Here is a 20,643-nt window from a genome sequence, read left to right on the forward strand (position 1 = left end):
CGAGACCATGAGTGAGTTAAACACAGATACATGGCCTTGGTCCTGCGACTTCTGTCCAGTCTGGAGACTGGCCTCGCCGTCCCCGAGGTCTTCTCTGCTATAATTTTATCCGTCTGTCCGTCTCCAAGTGTGTCCTGGTCACGCCTGCCCCGCCCTGTCCTTCCTACGAAGGAGACCAGAGGGCTTGGCTTGCAGACACGTGTCCCCGAGGACGGCGGTGTCACCTCAGGACTGGCCTGAAGGAGCCCTCTGCCCACCACGCCCTGTGCTGGTCTCGGGGACACGCAGGCAGGGAATGGGGCGTGCCTGCAGGTGTTGGGGCACCGACCCCCAGCTCTGATTTTCAGGGTGCAGACCTCACCCCAAGATGGCATCGCTCGTGGTCCGGGTCCTCGTGCGTCTGCTGCACACAGTGGGGGACGGGACCCTGTGTCCTGGGCTCTCTGTCTCTGTGGTGCTGTGGGCGGGGCTGCTCCCACAATGCAGCTGTGGAATCGGACGCAGCGAGAACCCGGCCAGGCGATGCCAGTCTGGGGGAGGACATGGTGGGCTAGGGCTCCCAGAGAGCCGTCTGCCCTGTTCAACACGGCTTTTCTTTCTTCTTCTTCCTCTTCCTCCTCTTTCTCTTCCTCTTCTTCTTCTTTAAAAAACAAAAACATAAGCCCTTATTCTTTGCTCTGTCCACAAGCAAAGAAGGCTCTCTGTGTGGAGCTGGGCCACCGGGCTGTGGGCCGAGGGTGCCCTGTGTGACTTGATGGAGGGCTGGAGCCGCATGGCTCGTGCTCAGCTGGTCAGGAAACCGACCTGGGCCTTCTCCGGGAGGCGGAACACATTCTGATTCTTCTTGTAAGGCATCCACATACAAAATTAGACTACTTTTCTGACCTCCTTTCATAGAAACAGCCCCAGTTCTGGAGGGCGTACAGGGGAGGCTCGGTGGCCGCGTCTTCGCAGCACAGTGCTGCTCTGCTCCTCGGGGACCAGCAATGGCTCTGCGCCCTGGGCCTCGAGGGAGCAGGCGACCGGTGGGGCCGTCTCAGTGTTGACGAGGGCCCGGGGGTGGCCCGCAGGGTGAGAGGTGCAGGGTGGGAGGGCCTGGGGCTCCTGGGCAGCTGGCAGTGCCCAGGCCCTGCGGTTGGGGATAGCGAGTGGCACGCAGAGCAGGGGCTGGGTGGGTCTTGGAAGCACCGTGGAGAATTAGACCGGGGGCGGAGACGGGGGGAAGAAGGCGACAAAGGATGACTTGGTCTCAGAGTGACGTCAGGGCAAATGCCATGATGAGGGATCTGGACGGGCCGACGTTCGACACGGATGGTCCCTGTGCGTGTTGGGGACGTGGAAGACGCAGGGAGTGGTCCTGATGGGGAGGGGGTGGCTGGGACCCTCACCCTCACGGGCTCCCAGGTCCCTCAGAGGGGTCTGCCTTCATCCTGTCTTTTGGGTCCAGGACTCGTGTTTCCCATTAGAAACCAGCTCTCGGTCTGCGGTCCCTTCTCGTCTGGGTCTGTGCTCTGGGGAAGGAGCGTGGACGGTAATCAGGACAGACCCCGTGGCCACCGTCTTCCTTCCAGAGAAACGGGGACTGTGACTTACACCCAGATCTGAATTACTTTGGAGATACAGGTTTTGACTGTGAGCTTCCCTTATACTTACCCACCGTTTCCTGCGCTTCTTCGAGAGGCCGGCCCCAGCTCCCCAGGGCAGCGAGAGGCGGGTGCCGGGGCCAGCTGGGGCTTCTGAGCCCCTCGGTGCGTGTGGGTCCTCACACAGTCTCGTCCAGATCTGCCGTCTCCAGCGAGGTGACCTTTGTGGGGCCTCCCTCCGGTGGCTCGCTGGTGACGTACCCACCTCATGCTGTGACTGCCGGGGCTGACGGGGAACAAGCAGAAGACGTGGTCCCATGCCCGCCGCGCAGGTCACTGTCCTAGCAACGATCCTGGTTAGAGAGCCTGTCTTAGAAATCCCCTTCTGTAATTGAATCCCACAGCCAGCCCAATGTGCCGCTCACGGGCAGAGCCTCGGCCGCATGGATGCCCGCTCGGTCTCTGACTGGACGTGGACGTGTGAGGCACCACCACCATCAAAACGATACCTGTCAAGACCTCCCCCTCCAAGCTGCCGGGTCTAGAAAATCAAGGTCTACACGGGCCTCCTTCCATTTCACTTTTTTTTCTTTTTTTTTGCTTTTGATCATCATAAGTGTTGCGTAATTAAAAAGAAAACCACAAAACATTTCCATGACTGATGGAGACAACATGGGTAGGAATTAAGTAATCAATTCGAAGGAAAAATAAAAACCCACATGTGGCGACCGACCTGTGATGAATGAACACTCAGGCTTGGCTTCTCCGTGATCCGGGAACTTGTTGGACTTGCCCCCCCCCCCCGCACCCCGTCCCCATGACCCCGTTCAGACCCCGGGGCCGGGCTGGGAGCCGGGCGGCTCTCTGACCTGTTACTGAATTTGTAAAATGGAGACAGCGTTGGACCTCACAGGATTCACATGCAAACAAGCTCCTACGTGGAAAGCCCGTACTGGGTGTTCTCAAGTATCGATCTCTTGCTCTCTGTAAGTGGGATCCTACTGAGCGAGCTGTTTGTTATCTTATCCCTGAACTGTTTTCACATGAGAGTCCCATTGGGTCTCACAGTGCTTCACGGACCCCCTTGTGCGTAGTGGAGCCCCCGGTGTCCGCCAGCTGAGACGAGAGCAGTCGCATGCGCCCCTCAAGAGCGGACTCGGCAGGGAGTACCGTATTTCCCCGAGTATAAGACGCGCCCACGTGTAAGACACACCTTAGTTTTGGGGCCTGAAATTTGATTAAAAAAAAAAAAGGTACTACGTAAAGTTAATGAACTCGTTTTATTCATCATAAAATCATTCCTGCAAAAAAGTGGGAAATATTTACAAGTAAAAAAAAATCTACAACCACTGTATAAGACACACCCAGTCTTTAGACCCCAAAATTTTCGGAAAAGGTGAGTCTTATACACGGGGAAATGCGGTAACTTCCATGTAAGAGCCCCTGTAGCTCGTATCTGCCTGAGACCAAAGGCACAGGGCTCATCCCTGGTCTGGCCTCCGGCCAGGTTCACACGCGTGGGCACCGGGCGTCTCAGGAGGGAAGGTCAGAGACCTGTGGCCACTGGTGCAGACTGGGCACGCCTGCAGTGTGCCGGCCACTGGAGCAGATGTGGGGGCCAGGGGAACAGACTGGCACACCTGCAGTGTAACGGCCACTGGAGCGGACTGGGCACGCCTGCAGTGTGGCGGCCACTGGAGCGGACTGGGCACGCCTGCAGTGTGGCCGCCACTGGCACAGACTGGCACGCCTGCAGTGTGGCGGCCACTGGAGCGGACTGGGCACGCCTGCAGTGTGGCGGCCACTGGAGCGGACTGGGCACGCCTGCAGTGTGGCCGCCACTGGCACAGACTGGCACGCCTGCAGTGTGGCGGCCACTGGAGCAGACTGGGCACGCCTGCAGTGTGGCGGCCAGGGGAACAGACTGGGCATGCCTGCAGTGTGGCGGCCACTGGAGCAGACTGGGCACGCCTGCAGTGTGGCGGCCACTGGAGCGGACTGGGCACGCCTGCAGTGTGGCGGCCACTGGAGCAGACTGGGCACGCCTGCAGTGTGGCGGCCAGGGGAACAGACTGGGCACGCCTGCAGTGTGGCGGCCAGGGGAACAGACTGGGCATGCCTGCAGTGTGGCGGCCACTGGAGCGGACTGGGCACGCCTGCAGTGTGGCGGCCACTGGAGCAGACTGGGCACGCCTGCAGTGTGGCGGCCACTGGAGCGGACTGGGCACGCCTGCAGTGTGGCGGCCAGCTGTTTATGCTGTTGTTGCTCGTTATCTACGCCCTTTTAACTGAGTTTGTACTATTCTCAGTGTTTATTCTTCTCTGTGTCCTGCAGCCTCTGGTTGTGAAGGCCTCATGGTCCTCTGTCTGAGAGCTTGCTATGGGGTGTCTGAGGCCCAGATGTGGTCACAGCCCTTGCAAAACCCTGATGTGGTCTCCCACCTTCCCATCTGTGGAAATGTCTGTGCCCGGCCCTGGGCCCCAGGTCAGGCCCCCGCTGCCTGTGGTCTCCCCCCGCCCCCTAGCAGCTCCCCTTTCTGTGAGCCCCGCCCCAGGCAGGTGTCTGCCGACCAGGTCTGTCCGGTGAACACGTGATGAACTCAGCCCGTGCTGGTGGAAGGCCAGGGCGGGGCGCTGATGCCCGACCGTGACAGGGAGCCCGCAGAAGCAAGACGCCTGGCGGTTTCCAACAGCGTGTGTTCTGAGAATCCTGGAGCACCCCGGAGGGGGAGGGGCGGCGAAGTATGTGTCGGGGGCCTTCTGAGGCGCACACCCAGTGGCCTCGGAATGGGGCGGGGGCCACAGCTGCGTTCACGAGGAGCCTGGACTCTTGGCAGCAGCGCGGGCAGCCGGTCGGGTCCGTCTGTTGTCCTCCCCGCATGAGGGAGGACCGGGCTGTTCCCACGGCAGCTGCAGAGGTCACATGGTTGATCCCGACATCACAGAGCAGGGAAGACACCCTGCCAATGTGGGGGGAGCCACAGACACCCCCATGACTCAGGGAGAGAGGGCGATGGGGCCATCTGTTTGTTCCTGGGAGCGATTCTGTGATTGTCCTGAGTGGGGGGACCGTGGGGCTCAGCCAGGGGCGAGGTGAGTGTGGTCAGGGGAGGATGTGTCTCCCAGCCCTGCTGGGGCTGTGTGCAGGGGCCATCAGAGAACCCCGGCCTGGTGCCTGCACGTCAGAGTGGGGCCTGCGGGAAGCCGGGGTCACGCTGGCCAGTGGTAACAGACGTCGGCCGGCACCGGCCACTCAAGCAGGACGCTGAGATTTCCACCGAGGAGCCCAGACAGACTCCAGAGTTTCCCGTGACAGACGGCACTGCACTTGAACATGCTTCTGAGTGAGATGTGTGACTGACACGGACGTGCCCCCAGTCCTGATGGGACGCATCCTGGTCATCTCGTTCACGGTTTCCAGTGACGTCGACTTGGGGACCCACAGAGCTTCCTGGTGTGTGCGGTCAGACGCGCCCGTGGGTGCTCGCGTCCTGCTCTCTGTCCCACGTTTCAGGGCAGGAACGCACCGTTCAGAGGAAGGTGTAGACGACGGCTCCGAGTCCTGCTGGGACTAATCACTCCGTGAGCACCGTTTCCTGGACACACTGTGTGCCCGGCACCCAGAGTCAGGTCTCCTTCCATCACCATCTGTCCCTTTCACTTCTTCATGCCCCCCCCAACAGGAACCACCCTTCTGGTGTCCCCGTCTGTGTGTCCCTGGGTTGCTGTCTGCTGTGTCTCACATGCGGGGCAGCTCCTCTGGTTCTTGACATTCCCACTGGCTTGTTGTGCTTAGCACGGTATCCTCAGGATCCATCCACGTGGTCACAGGTGGCAGTGTTTCTTTTTTTTTTTGTCTTTTTCTGAAGCTGGAAACGGGGAGGCAGTCAGATAGACTCCCACATGCGCCCGACCGGGATCCACTCGGCACGCCCACCAGGGGGCGATACTCTGTCCCTCCGGGGCGTCACCCTGCCTCGACCAGAGCCACTCTAGCGCCTGGGGCAGAGGCCAAGGAGCCATCCCCAGCGCCCGGGAGATGGCAGTGTTTCATCTTTTCCTTCGGCTGAGTTGTGTCCCTTAGCTCAGTTTCTTCATCCGGTCACCCGTCGAAGGGCCCCTGGGTTGTTCTCATGTCTTGGCCACTGTGAGTCGTGCTGCAGTGAGTGCAGGGGTGGGTGTGTCCTTATGAATTAATACCCAGAAGAGGGGTTCTGGGTCCTGTGGTCGCTCTAGCTCTAGCTTTGTGAGGAACTTCCATAGCCTCTCCCCCAGAGTTGGCTCAGGCTACATTCCAGCAACAGCGTGTGAGGGCACCTCTCCCACACGTACACCCGGTCCCGTGGGTCACGGCCATTCTGATGGCTGTGACGTGGCGCCTCTCCCACACGTACGCCCGGTCCCGTGGGTGACGGCCATTCTGACGGCTGTGACGTGGCGCCTCGCGGCAGTTTTGACCTGGACTTCCATAATCACTGATGAGGTTGAGCATCTTTTCATAGATCTGAAGAGTATCGACCATGGGTGTGTTTTCCTGGGAACAGCATCTCTTCAGGTCTTCTGACCATTTTTAATTGTGTCATTTCGTTGTTTTTGAGTTGTGAGAGTTCTTCATATACATTTCCGCTGTTTTAACCCCTCATCAGAGGTATTGCTGGCAAATACCTTCTCTCGTTCCCTTGGTGCCTTTTTCTTTTGTCGATGGTTTCCTTTCATTTTTCTCAGCAACGTTTTTCAGTTTCTAGTGTCTTACACGTATTTTTTTAATCAACTTATTCCTAAGTATTTCACGTTTTTGGAATTTTTTGCAAGTCGCATTTCAACGTTTTACCTTCCAGTGTTTTTATAAGGGTGCAGAGACCCGGGTGATTTCTGCGTGTTGATTTGGAGGCTTGAGACCTTGCTACAGTCACTGATTCCAGCAGCTTTTCTCTGTAGATGCTTTGGAATTTTTTTAAATTTTTTTTAAATTTATTCATTTTAGAGAGGAGGGAGGGAGGGAGGGAGGGAGAGAGAGAGAGAGAGAGAAAGAAGGGGGAGGAGCAGGAAGCATCAACTCCCATATGTGCCTTGACCAGGCAAGCCAGGGTTTTGAATCGGTAACCTGAGTGTTTCTAGGTTGACGCTTTATCCACTGCGCCACCACAGGTCAGGCCATTTTTAAAAATGTATACAATCTGTCGTGCATGATGCAAGATGGTTTTACATTTTTTTTCTTAAAAAAATCTGTATGTCCTTTTTAAGCCTTGTTGTGTCTAGGACCTACACTGTCCTGAGGAACAGAATTGGTGAGATGGTGTGAGTCTCAGAGTGAAAGCACTCACTATTTTATCATTAGACACGATGTTAGGATAGGCTTTTTGACCCAGGGTGCTCTTCAGAAGATAGAGGTTGTCTTCCAGCCCCAGCTTCCTGACAGTTTTGCTGTTGAGTTATTGAAGTCGTGAACCTTAATAAAAGTGAGTACCTAGCTTTTCTTTCCCTGAGTGCTGTTGGTTTTGCCACAGCTGAAAATGTTTGCACTTAGGGTAAACATTATCGCAACATTTAACAGCTACCGAGTATGATTTCTAGTATTTTAAGCAGCCCCTTTGGTTTTGCAAGACCTGTTATCTCTCCTAAGTCTACTCACGTATTGTTCCATGAGTTCCTCCCGGCTGGGCTCGGAGGCCGGCAGGCTGGGATGACAGCGTGTGGTGGGTCCCCCCGCGGACCTGACCTCCCCAGAGCCCTGGCCGGGCCAGCCGCCCTCGCCCGCCGGTCCCTTCACCTCTGAGCTGCCCTCTTCCCCTCACGCCACGCAGTACGCCACGTTTCCGGAAGGACTGCCAGAGGATTAAATGCCCTTTGACTTGGAACATTGCATGTGCCTAGTGCTACTTCGTGACTCAGCAGAGAAATGCGTGAGGGGGTGGAAGTGGACGTACAGGTGCCCCTGTCAATGCGAGTCAGCCGCCAGTGCGTGCAGCGGGCCCGGCAGGACCCAGCAGGCGGTGTGCAGGCCGCGCCAGGCCCTGCAGTGGTTCCTGACAGGACCCAGCAGGCGGTGTGCAGGCCACGCCAGTGCGTGCAGCGGGCCCGGCAGGACCCAGCAGGCGGTGTGCAGGCCGCGCCAGGCCCTGCAGTGGTTCCTGACAGGACCCAGCAGGCGGTGTGCAGGCCACGCCAGTGCGTGCAGCGGGCCCGGCAGGACCCAGCAGGCGGTGTGCGGGCAGCGCCAGGCCCTGCAGTGGTTCCCGGAGACGCCGTGGGCATCGGCCTCCCTTCAGTAGCAATTCTGGGCACCCCTTTAAAAATGAGGTGCTTCTGGGGGCACAGAATGTGCCAAGAGCGGATTGTGATGTGGACAGAGGGGCACAGTGTCCCTTAACAAGCAGCCAGGTGACCACCACGCCGGCCAGTGGCCAGCCACAAGGCGATGCCCTCCCCAGCCGCCGGGCAGACGGCAAGGACCCCGCGTGGTGGGTGTGGGCCCAGGAGCGGCGTCCTCGCAAAGGGGACAGGTGCCGGCGCTGGAACAAGGCACTCCCGAGGCAGCGAGGGACCAGGCCCCGCGGCGTGCGGCTGGCGTCGGCGTCCTGCGTCTGTGGGGCCGGGCGTGGGGACGGAAGGTGGACAGTTTCAAGTGTCTTAGTTCTTATTTTTCTCGGCCTCTCAGGACCCTACACCTGTCGAAAGGCAAACGAGAAAACCCTAAGTGTTGCTGTGAGGTCGCGAAGCAGCAGCCGCCCAGGAGCCCTGGCCTGCGCAGCCGCCCTCCTGATAGGCCGAGTCTGACGTCCTCCCTCTTCTTCCTTTTCTTCTCTTTTTTTAAAGAGTGGATATAATTTGTGATTGCTTCCTGTGAACATGCTCCAGCCTCCTGCCGAGACCAAGTAGCCTGTGTTGAGGAGACCACCGCCGACGCCGGTTGTTTTCCTTTAAGTTCATAAAAGTCTGACTGCCATGTGCTTGGTTCTCTGGGGGCGGCAGAGAATTGGAAGAAAACTTCAGAGACATTTGAGTCATTGAAAACCACCACTAGTTTGGGAAATAAAATAATATTTTTTAATGGACATTTTCTTATATTTATGGAGAGCGACTTTCTAAAAAGACTGAATTGTTCCCTCTTGTGGGACTGAGTGACTGATGTAAACGAGGGGGAATGGCAGCCACGTTCCTGGTCCAACATTTCAGTGAAAAGATAGAGAGGCAGACCGTCTCCAGAGCGCTCATGACCTGCTGAGCGCAGAAGGGGGTGCGTGGCCCGGGACACCACGCACCGGAGCCACCGACACGGTGAGCGCACCAAGGGGGCCTGGCCCCAGCTCGAGCGCGTGGACGCAGCTGTGAGGAGGGGGCCCCGCCGGACGGCGCTGAGGGTGACACTGGGCCCCGGGCGCACAGTGCCAGCAGCATGTCCGTGAAGATGTGGCAAAAGCAGCATTACCCACGGCCTCTCCTTCAGAATGGACCCCAACCTAACTTTAAAAAATGCAGCTGTGTTCAGACTACATCTTCCACCCTGTCTGTATCCAGCCCCGAGGGACCCGGCCAGTCACAGACATTCCTGCGTCCACCTAGCGCTTTTCCCCGGCCCTCAGCTCCTCACACGCTCGCCACGTCACGCCCGTGACGGTCCCCCGCCCGCCCCTGCTTTCTGACGTCCACCGTCCGCTGCTGCCCCATTCGCCGCCTCACCTGGTGTCCCCTCCCCCTCGGGAAACCTCTCCCACTGCGTCCTCAGCTCTCAGTGACGTTTTCCACCACGTCACGGGGACTCGCCACCCTGGGATTCTTTGAGGTCACGTCCAGCTGTGTCACAGGGCTGGCAGCTCCCAGGTGGTGAGGGGACAGGACCGTCGGTGCCCCCAGTCCCCATGCGCCCCTCCTGTGCGTGTGGTTCCCGTCTGTGCAGGGCAGGGGTGTCTGTGCAGAGATGCTTCCCTCTGCTGTGTCACAGGGCTTGCAGCTCCCGTGTGGTGAGGGGACAGGATCGTCGGTGCCCCTGGTCCCCTTCTGTGCATGTGGTTCCCGTGCTGTGCAGGGCAGGGGTGTCTGTGCAGAGACGCCTCCCTCTGCTCGTGTCCCGTGGCCCAGGCTGACCTGGTGCAGAGCGGCCGGCTGCTTCCCGGGGAGCTGGTTCCCAACGTCCGCGTCCTGCTCCTCTGCCTCTGTTTCCAGGGGCATCGTCCGTGTGTCTACAGAAGGTTCTCTCTGTTCGCCAGGGCCCTTGCTGAACAGAAATACAGCTGCCTTTCTCCACTCAGCTTGAGTCCCCCATGGAGCCAGGTTCTCCAGATCAAGTTGCCAGGGTGACCAGAGCTCATCAGCCCAGATGTCTGCACAGACAGACCCGGATTTCTCTGACGCGGCGGGAACGCCCTGGTGTCTGACCGCGCTCTCGGCGAGTTTGGAGCGGTGGTGCCTGAGCCCGGTCTTCCTTGTGCCGGGCCTTCCACCACGACACACGGTCCTCACGGGGACGTTCCGAGACGTTTGCAGAGCGGTTTCCATAGACACAGAGTGTCCTTGAACAGAGCGTGAGCCTTTGAGCCCAGACAGGCACGCCATAAATCCTGCTCACTAGCAGCGCTGCAGGGAGCGGGCCAAGCGAGCCTGACGCGATGCTGCGGTCTCCGGCATGCCTGCTGAGCGCGGTCCCTGCCGCGGCTGCCGCGGGAACCCTCCGGCTCGACCTGAGGGCCCGGTTTCCTCGCGGGATCTGAAGTCACTTATTGGCAGCTCAGAGAGAACCACGATCGTCGTCACGTCTGGGCCGGTTTCCAAAGCCCAGTGGAGGGAAAGCCTCTCTTCTTCAGGGTAACCGTGGACGCAGGGGCGGGTTTGGCGATGTGTCCGCCTGCTGAGCGAAGACTCAAGCGGACGAGGAAGTCCGGGACGTCTGGTGAACAGCACGATGCACTCAGAGAGCCCTGGGGAGGGGCGTGGTCGGGGTGCTGCGCTGCTGGTCTGTGTGCGAGGGGCCGTGTGCACGAGAACCCCGTGCCCGGCGCGCGGCCCCTTCACGCTGTGCAGCCGCTGAGCGCATCAGCGGAGTGTCTGTGTTGATGAAACTGAAGGCCCTGTCCCGTGTTGGACTCTTTCAGTCAGAACTCTGTAATCAAAGTCCTTAACTTACCGGCAAAAAAAGAACTCTGGTTCTGGGTAAGTGAAGCCGGAGAAGATTTGTTGGACACACACGGGGGCCTCACAGACCGCGGCCTCTCAGGGTCCTGGCGTGGCCCCAAGGTCAGGTGCTCTCAGCGGTCAGCCCCCGGCCGACGGGGTCGGGTGGGCGCCAGGCAGCCCCGTGGCGGCACCAGACGCTCCCTGAGCGGAGCAGGAACGCGGCACACAGGCCGGGGCCGGCCTTCCTCGCTGGTCCCTGAAAACAGTTTCAGCACCTGTGAGCCTCGAATGACCCTTAACGTGGGCGGTGTGATCACCCCCTGAAACCCCGTCCTGGGCAGACCCGGCTTCATTCAACTTGCTCGTCCGCCCCTCGGGGCAGCTGAGGCCAGCCTGGGCGGCCAGTCGGGACGTCAGAGAGCCTGAGAGGTCACGTGGATTCCGTGTTCTTCCACGGAAGTCGTGCACGTGTGCATAGTGCAGACCTTTTATACAAGAAGCCGTATTCATCGCCAGATGACACTCTGTGCTAAGCCTGTGTTGTGTGCTGCGTGCAGAGGGAGGGAGTCTGTGTGAACAGCTGCTTCCTGTGAATGTGTTTTCTGACTCGGGAATTTGTACAAGTGCCCCTAGGTGTCTGCTGTCTGTGCACGGGGGTGAGTGGGTGTGACGAGGTGTTGGTGAGACTTCTTAGTGGGCGGTCAGTGAGGGACGTGGGAGCTCAGCTGTCCACCTTACCTCGCCCATCACGGACCATGGGTCTCTCCTGCAGAGTGACGACTCCGGTCAGTGACACTCTGCCCAAAGGTCCTGGGCTGTGTGGGGGGCACGTGCCCTCGCTCGGTTCCTCCCAGGTGGGGTGGGGGCCCGGGGGACCTTGATGTCAACCATGTGTCACACGGACAGCGCACCTCTGTCGGCTGGAGCAGAGAGGTCGTCCCCGTGGACCGGCTGGAGCTTCCCCACAGCTGCCGGGGACACGCGGGGGCCGCTGCCCCATCCGGGGGCCCAGTCCAGAGGGAGCGTGTCTGAACACACACACCCCCAAAGGCAGCGTTGAGGGAGCTCTGGGGTGGAGGGTTAGACCCCGTCCAGACACAGAGACACGGAGACTGTGGGCGTGAACAGCATCGACCTTCATACATGAGGGTGCGTGGTGCTGGGGTTTGTAAGTAACGACCTTGTCCTGACACGGACAGTTGCAGAACAGCACAGCACAGCATGGGCGCACAGGGCTGGAGGGGGATGCCTCTTCTTCCCCGACTCCCAGGACCACCGGCCGTTTCAGAGGCAGCCGCTGGGAGGCCCCCATTGGGGCGTCTCAGACACAGAGAGCCTCAGTCAGAGCCCGGGAGCGGGCCCTGGGCAGCGGGCGTCCCCAGTGTCCTCCTGGTGTGTGAATGGGGGCTCAGGTGGCGGGCGTGTGCCTGACTTGGGACCCGGGAGCGGAGAGGCTGTGGCCATGCCTGGGCCCGACCCCTGGGGCTGCAGGAGTGCAGGGGAGCATCAGGTCAGCCGGGAGTCACAGGCCCCTGTGGGGGCCGGGCGCTGCTGACCCCCCCTCGCTGCCCCCTCCACCCCGTCGGCCAGCCCCGCCCGTTCTGTCCTGTTCTGTCCCATTCTGTCCCTCTCTCCCGGGACTCCCGGGGCAGCCGTCCTCAGGCTCTGTGCGACTGGGTCCAGGCCACGTGCTCACACCTGTCCCTTCCTCCCTCTAGTGTCCTCGTGCGACCAGGAGCAGCAGTCGGCCCTGGAGGAAGCCAGGCAGCCCAAGAACGACAATGTGGTGATCCCTGAGTGCGCTCACGGGGGGCTCTACAAGCCGGTGCAGTGCCACCCCTCCACCGGCTACTGCTGGTGCGTCCTGGTGGACACCGGACGCCCAATCCCGGGCACCTCCACCAGGTAAAGCCCTCCCAGGGGCTTGGGGAGACCCCGGGGGAGCGAGCGGAAGCAGGAGGGCGGACTCCCAGTTCACACCGCCCCCCGGCCCGCCCCCACTTCTCTGTGCCCCGTGTCCACGGAAACCAGTGGCCTGGCTGTGGGAAACGAGGGGGCCGCCCTCTGAGGGTCACCGGGTACTGATTGCGGGAGGCAACACTGCCGGCACTTGTGGGTGCAGTTTCCTTCCCGCGGGGCGGACGTTTGGGAAACGGCTCCGTGTGCACAGACGTGCTCCTGTGCACAAGCGTGTGGCCTGCTGAGTGTCGACCGGGCTCCGTGTGCACAGACGTGTGGCCCGCTGAGTGTCGACCGGGCTCCGTGTGCACAGGCGTGTACCCTGCTGAGTGTCGACCGGGCTCCGTGTGCACAGGCGTGTACCCTGCTGAGTGTCGACCGGGCTCCGTGTGCACAGGCGTGTTGCCTGCTGAGTGTCGACCGGGCTCCGTGTGCACAGGCGTGCGGCCTGCTGAGTGTCGACCGGGCTCCCGTGCACAGGCGTGCGGCCTGCTGAGTGTCGACCGGGCTCCCGTGCACAGGCGTGCGGCCTGCTGAGTGTCGACCGGGCTCCGTGTGCACAGGCGTGCGGCCTGCTGAGTGTCGACCGGGCTCCGTGTGCACAGGCGTGCGGCCTGCTGAGTGTCGACCGGGCTCCCGTGCACAGGCGTGTGGCCTGCTGAGTGTCGACCGGGCTCCGTGTGCACAGGCGTGTACCCTGCTGAGTGTCGACCGGGCTCCCGTGCACAGGCGTGTGGCCTGCTGAGTGTCGACCGGGCTCCCGTGCACAGGCGTGCGGCCTGCTGAGTGTCGACCGGGCTCCGTGTGCACAGGCGTGCGGCCTGCTGAGTGTCGACCGGGCTCCCGTGCACAGGCGTGCGGCCTGCTGAGTGTCGACCGGGCTCCGTGTGCACAGGCGTGTGGCCTGCTGAGTGTCGACCGGGCTCCCGTGCACAGGCGTGCGGCCTGCTGAGTGTCGACCGGGCTCCGTGTGCACAGGCGTGCGGCCTGCTGCGTGTCGACCGGGCTCCCGTGCACAGGCGTGCGGCCTGCTGAGTGTCGACCGGGCTCCGTGTGCACAGGCGTGTGGCCTGCTGAGTGTCGACCGGGCTCCCGTGCACAGGCGTGTGGCCTGCTGAGTGTCGATCGGGCTCCCGTGCACAGGCGTGTGGCCTGCTGAGTGTCGACCGGGCTCCCGTGCACAGGCGTGTACCCTGCTGAGTGTCGACCGGGCTCCCGTGCACAGGCGTGTACCCTGCTGAGTGTCGACCGGGCTCCCGTGCACAGGCTGCTGAGTGTCTACCGGGGGGGCTCCCCTTGGTCCCCGGTGTTGGGCAAGGAGCCAGCACGTCCCAGGCCGAGGGGAGTGGTGGCCCCTGACGGCTTTCTATGGTGTGAACGTCGGTGCATCCCCACGTCACCACTCGAAAGAGACGGGGACAGCAGTGTCCCCTGCAGGGCCAGACGGAAAGGCTCCTCCTCAGGTCTGCGTTTCAGCAGAGCACTGACCGCCTCTCGTCCTCTGCCAGACGCGGGCTTTGTCCAGAAGGTGGTACCCATGTGACTTAACGTGTTTTTTGCAGCTTTTTGTTACGTGAAGTGGCCTCTGGTTTGACGTACATTCGTATGTAAATGGTTTGCAAAGATACCGAGATGTCTAACGTCAGCGTCAGACCCTGGGTGGACCTCTGGTGGCCAGGCGTGAGCATTTAACACGTCCTGAGTGACTCCCCCACGGCTCGTGTGACCACTGGTCACTGAGGGGAGGACACACAGCAAGCAGCGTCCAGCAGCTGCAAGGGTGGTGACCACGGGCAGCTGCGTCCTCCACACGCCGACAACCACACCTGGCCCGCCCTCCGCCTCCCGGGCCAGCGGTCTCCGTGGGCTTCGGAAATCAGAGTAGCAGGGTTGTGTTCACGCTGGGCCTGGTGGTCAGCGCACCGCCCATCCCAGCCACAGGGACACCGGCGAGCCCCCTGCACTGCGCCCTCAGACGGTGCGCCCAGCAGAGCCGCCCCCGGCGTGGCGCCTGGCCAGCGGATCCCCTGCCGACGAGCCCACCCTGTGGGCAGAGCCAGACGGCATCTTCTCGGGGCTGGTAGGGGGCGCTCGGATCCCACGCACATCGCAATCGAGCCCCACCCTCTGGGACGCCCTTCCTGGGAAGCAGCCCCCGCGCAGTAAACGGCTCCGGCTGCTCACCGTGCGTCTCTGTCGGGGCGTCCACCCCGCCCGGGGAGCGGGGCTGGCAGACGCCTTCCTGCCACCAGCCAACAGACACCCTCAGCTGTCAGGACCGAGCCGCTCTGTCCGGCCCCGCAGTGATGAGCTCGGCAGTCGTGATGCCCCTCCAGAACCAGCTGTGTGAGACGCCAGGCAAGAGGCTCGTCCCCCAGAACCGGCTGGGCCGTGTGAGACGCCAGGCAGGAGGCTCGTCCCCCAGAACCGGCTGGGCCGTGTGAGACGCCAGGCAGGAGGCTCGTCCCCCAGAACCGGCTGGGCCGTGTGAGACTCCAGGCAGGAGGCTCGCCCCCCAAGAACCGGCTGTGTGAGACTCCAGGCAGGAGGCCTGTCCCCCAGAACCGGCCGTGTGAGACTCCAGGCAGGAGGCTCGCCCCCCAGAACCGGCTGTGTGAGACTCCAGGCAGGAGGCTCGCCCCCCAGAACCGGCTGTGTGAGACTCCAGGCAGGAGGCCTGTCCCCCAGAACCGGCTGTGTGAGACTCCAGGCAGGAGGCCCGTCCCCCAGAACCGGCCGTGTGAGACTCCAGGCAGGAGGCCCGTCCCCCAGAACCGGCTGTGTGAGACTCCAGGCAGGAGGCTCGCCCCCCAGAACCGGCTGTGTGAGACTCCAGGCAGGAGGCCCGTCCCCCAGAACCGGCCGTGTGAGACTCCAGGCAGGAGGCCTGTCCCCCAGAACCGGCTGTGTGAGACTCCAGGCAGGAGGCCCGTCCCCCAGAACCGGCTGTGTGAGACTCCAGGCAGGAGGCCTGTCCCCCAGAACCGGCTGTGTGAGACTCCAGGCAGGAGGCCTGTCCCCCAGAACCGGCTGTGTGAGACTCCAGGCAGGAGGCCTGTCCCCCAGAACCGGCTGTGTGAGACTCCAGGCAGGAGGCTCGCCCCCCAGAACCGGCTGTGTGAGACTCCAGGCAGGAGGCCTGTCCCCCAGAACCGGCTGTGTGAGACTCCAGGCAGGAGGCCCGTCCCCCAGAACCGGCTGTGTGAGACTCCAGGCAGGAGGCCCGTCCCCCAGAACCGGCTGGGCCGTGTGAGACTCCAGGCAGGAGGCCCGTCCCCCAGAACCAGCCGTGTGAGACTCCAGGCAGGAGGCTCGCCCCTCAGAACCGGCTGTGTGAGACTCCAGGCAGGAGGCCCGTCCCCCAGAACCGGCTGGGCCGTGTGAGACTCCAGGCAGGAGGCCCGTCCCCCAGAACCGGCTGGGCCGTGTGAGACTCCAGGCAGGAGGCCCGCCCCCCAGAACCGGCTGGGCCGTGTGAGACTCCAGGCAGGAGGCCCGTCCCCCAGAACCGGCTGGGCCGTGTGAGACTCCAGGCAGGAGGCCCGTCCCCCAGAACCGGCTGGGCCGTGTGAGACTCCAGGCAGGAGGCCCGCCCCCCAGAACCGGCTGGGCCGTGTGAGACTCCAGGCAGGAGGCCCGTCCCCCAGAACCGGCCGTGTGAGACTCCAGGCAGGAGGCCCGTCCCCCAGAACCGGCCGTGTGAGACTCCAGGCAGGAGGCTCGCCCCCCAGAACCGGCTGGGCCGTGTGAGACTCCAGGCAGGAGGCCCGTCCCCCAGAACCGGCTGGGCCGTGTGAGACTCCAGGCAGGAGGCCCGTCCCCCAGAACCGGCCGTGTGAGACTCCAGGCAAGAGGCTCGTCCCCCCCCCCCTCCAGCGGGACTCTGCCCAGCCCGCCCGGCCTCCGCCAGGAGCACCGCGTCCGGCTCTCGCGGCCCCGCTTTGCCTGCAGGACGGAGTGCGTCCCTCTCCTCCGAGTATCAAGAAACAGCCTGGAGTCAGGAGGAGGCCCTGAGGCTCCTGCTGGGATTTCTCTCCTCCATTCGTTCATTGGTTCTCGCCAACACCGAGTGCAGGGCCTGCAGACTCCGCTCAGGCCGAGGACATAGCCTGAGCAACCAGGTGCATCCTCCCATCCTGGGGGCCATCTGCTCGGGGAATGCCGGCGTGAGCGGGGGCCGCGATGGGGCTGCTTCCCAAGGCAGCGGAGTCTTCACCCTCCACCGGCCTCGAAATATCACCCGCAGACACGGCTCAGAGGACAAGGAGGGTGGGGCTGTCTCAGCAGCTCAAGCCATTCGTGTCCTCTGCTCTGTGGCCCCTGCGTCACTGCGGCCGTGACGACCTGGGTTGTGCCCTCCCGACAGCAAGGACGGCCTTCCCCACTGACCTTCGGCCCTCAGCGGACTTCCCTCCCTCTCGTCGGCCAGAATGTCCCCCCCTGACCGGGAGCAGGAGGGGCAGCTCGGAGGGAGGAGTGAAGGCGTGGAGGTGTGTGATGGAGACTGGGAGGCCTTCGGTCTCCAGCAGTGACATCAGTAATGAGGGAGGGGAGGACCTCACATCAGAGGGACGGGGTGGAGGAAGCTCCCTTTCAGCTGGGACTGTGGTTTGGTGATGTCTCTGGGGACAGTCCCACACTTTCACTCTGACACTTCCTGTGCTGGTGCTGTCCACGGACACACTCCCCTCGTGGTCGCAAGACGGCTGCAGAGATCCAAGCATCGCATCCAGACACCACAGTGCTCAGGGCACACACGGCCCATCTCTCTCTTTCTTAGGAGTCAAAAAAATTTCCTCAGTGTCCCGTTAGCAGATTTAACTGATGGGATGTGGGCTAGAATTGGATCGCCTGAACATGGCTAAGTCCGTCACTGGGAAGAAAAATGGAGTTGGTTTAAATTGACGGCTAGGGAGGCAAGGCTGTGGGGACCTTAGTCAAAGTCGTCAGCATCAGGGCTGTTGGGTCAGCCGGGCCAGCCCACCAGCCTCACACACACGAGGGCCGCGGGGACGGCCCAGCTGACCTGCAGGACGTCTCAGACCCAGTGACAGCCACTGGTTAACAGCTGCTGTCCAACACTGCTCTTACGAGCTTCTCAGACAAGCAGTTTCCGGGGAGAATGGGTAGTTTTGATTTATATTTGGGTAGTTCAAGGTGTTGCGGTCATTGGTTGTCTTCTGTTTACACTTTCTGACGGGGAAAAATACTTAAAAAACCCAACACCAGTGAGAAACCACAGGCATAAAATTCACCGTTACCGTGAGCTAGCTCTTTCTCCTCGTATCTCCAAGCAAGATAATGACCAGAGCTCACGTCTTCTTGTGGACACATGCCAAGGACAGAAGCCAGTGTCCTGCACCCAAGCAAGGCGGAGAGCCCCCCCCCCCCGTGCCAAGGACAGAAGCCAGTGACCTGCACCCGAGCGAGGCGGAGAGCCCCCCCCCCCCCCGTGCCAAGGACAGAAGCCAGTGTCCTGCACCCGAGCGAGGAGGAGAGCCCCCCCCCCCCCCGTGCCAAGGACAGAAGCCAGTGTCCTGCACCCGAGCGAGGCGGAGAGCCCCCCCCCGTGCCAAGGACAGAAGCCAGTGTCCTGCACCCGAGCGAGGCGGAGAGCCCCCCCCCGTGCCAAGGACAGAAGCCAGTGTCCTGCACCTGAGCGAGGAGGAGAGCCCCCCCCCCGTGCCAAGGACAGAAGCCAGTGTCCTGCACCTGAGCGAGGAGGAGAGCCCCCCCCCCGTGCCAAGGACAGAAACCAGTGTCCTGCACCCGAGGGAGGTGGAGAGCCCCCCCCCCCAGTGCTGAGCCCCTTGCAGGGTCATCGTTTGGGTGGAAACATGGGAGGACCGGCACAAAGCACCTCCTGGTTCCCCGGCCTCTCTGTATCCTGGCCGTGTCTGCAGATGGCCAGAGGGTGTCCACACCGTGCGTGGCAGGGTGGGGGCTGCAGGACAGAGTGGTTTCAGGCCGGCCGCGGTCACGGTGGACGTGCTGGAGCCAGCTATCGGGCGAAGTATGGGCCAGGCTGGCTGCAGGGCCTGTGTTCGCCCAGAGTGGGAGGCATCCCCTTCACTCTCCTGGTGGCTGGGGAGGGGCCCATCCATCTGCCATCGGACACAAGCCATTCCTGCCCACATCGGCCGCCCGCGCCCCGACCACGGGTGCTCTGTCCACACCCCTGGCAGGTGCCCGCGGCCGGGGGCTGTGGACGGCCTTCCTCCTGGTGCAAAGCCTGTGAGCTGGTGGGCGGGTGGACAGTCAGAGGCTCATTCTTTATTTCTGGAGAGACTGGCGATGGATGTCAACACGGACCCTGGACTTTCGTTTGACCCATTTCCCGAGGCATCCGTGTCTGCGGGGTGCGGGGCTGTCCACAGATTCTTCCAAAGCAGCGACCACTCAAACATGCATTTCATAGCGGCGTCCGTGCTGGGATTCCAGCCCAAACCTGGGACGAAACCGGGTGGCTGTCCCATGTGACTCACTCCCAGGAGGCTTCAAGGTGCAAGGTTCAGAATTGGGGGTGGTGGACGGGGTGGTTGCTCACCATCACCCCTGTGGAGGGCATGGGCGTGGGCATGGACTGTGGGGCGTCCGGAGGCCCCGTGCAGGGCTGACACGACGGGCACCGTGGCTGTCCCCGGGACCAGCTCTCTGATGCTCCCAGGAGCCAGCCCCTCGAGAACGGTGGGCACGCTGGCTCCCGCGGGCGCTGCAGCACCGGGTCTGGCTCAGCGGTCAGCAGCCGGCCCCTGGAGAACGGTGGGCACGCTGGCTCCCGCGGGTGCTGCAGCACCGGGTCTGCCTCAGCGGTCAGCAGCCGGCCCCTGGAGAACGGTGGGCACGCTGGCTCCCGCGGGTGCTGCAGCACCAGGTCTGCCTCAGCGGTCAGCAGCCGGCCCCTGGAGAACGGTGGGCACGCTGGCTCCCGCGGGTGCTGCAGCACCGGGTCTGCCTCAGCGGTCAGCAGCCGGTGGTCAGTGGTCAGCAGCCGGCCCTGGAGAACGGTGGGCACGCTGGCTCCCGCGGGTGCTGCAGCACCGGGTCTGCCTCAGCGGTCAGCAGCCGCTTGTCCGTTTGTTTTCACAGCTCACATTTCCCGGGCTGCTGGCCGCAAAGGTACCATGAGTTCCAGCCCATTCGAGCCCCTGGCAGCGCCTGCAGCCGGAAGTGACTCTTCCGCTGTGGGAGTTTGCCGGGTCCCCCAGACTTAGCATGCGGACAGAAAAGGGGGCTCGGCAACCCCCAGGCTACAAGCACCCCAGCTTCTTGTACAGAGCTTCTCGGTGACGTTGTGAGTGCCGTCTCCCCGTCACAGGCCCGGGTGGGAGAGGAGGTGCCCTGGCTGGGTCGCGGCCCCGTCTCCCCACGGGCACAGCCGTGAGTGAGCTGCTACGTCCTCTGGCATCAAACAGGCGGGTAGAGTCTGGGGACGGGTGGCTCCTGGCTGCCTGGTGGTCTCCCCGGCTGGACCCCCCCTGCCAGCCCGCGCCTGCTCTCTGGGCTCCAAGGGAAGGACACCAAGGAAGTACCTTCCAGAGAGAAATGACGTTCTCTTTCATTCTCTGTGTGGGAAGCAAGCATGTGGGACGGATTCTGAAACGACCCCGAGAAGTACACGCCACCCCGTGTTCCCCTTAAATAAGGGGAGGGGGCGGCAAGTGGGGCCTGTGGGGGGCAGGGAGCACCGTCCTCATCCGAGAGCCAGCGGGGCTCTGGCCACGTCCATCTGCCCCTCCCAACTGGCTCCCGCTACCCATTGGCATTTCGGGGCCTCCCTGACCCCCCAAGTGCTCTGAGAGGCAGGTTTAGGGGTTCACCTGGGCCTGGAGCTAACCCCGCAGGTCAAGGACCCTGGTCCCTGTCGATTCCAGAGTCCCCGAGTGCCTGCCCACGCCCAGCGGCCACTGGTCTGCGTCGATGTCCGGACGGTCCACCAGGACTTCCTGCAGGTCTCTGCCACTCACGCGGGGCCAGGAAGGAGCATTTT

At 62.3% G+C, this 20,643-nt stretch overlaps 1 protein-coding gene across 2 annotated transcripts in view; it reads left to right on the forward strand.

The window, feature by feature from the left end:
- Positions 1-20,643, forward strand: part of SMOC2 (SPARC related modular calcium binding 2) — a 159,282-nt gene that overhangs the window by 101,894 nt on the left and 36,745 nt on the right. For both annotated transcript variants that reach the window (XM_066247721.1, XM_066247722.1), the window contains exon 8: positions 12,413-12,599. In XM_066247721.1, the coding sequence (XP_066103818.1) occupies positions 12,413-12,599 (187 nt within the window). The remainder of the gene's footprint in view (positions 1-12,412; positions 12,600-20,643) is intronic.

The sequence above is a fragment of the Saccopteryx bilineata genome, chromosome 12, assembly GCF_036850765.1.
Source record: "Saccopteryx bilineata isolate mSacBil1 chromosome 12, mSacBil1_pri_phased_curated, whole genome shotgun sequence".
NCBI lineage: Eukaryota > Metazoa > Chordata > Mammalia > Chiroptera > Emballonuridae > Saccopteryx > Saccopteryx bilineata.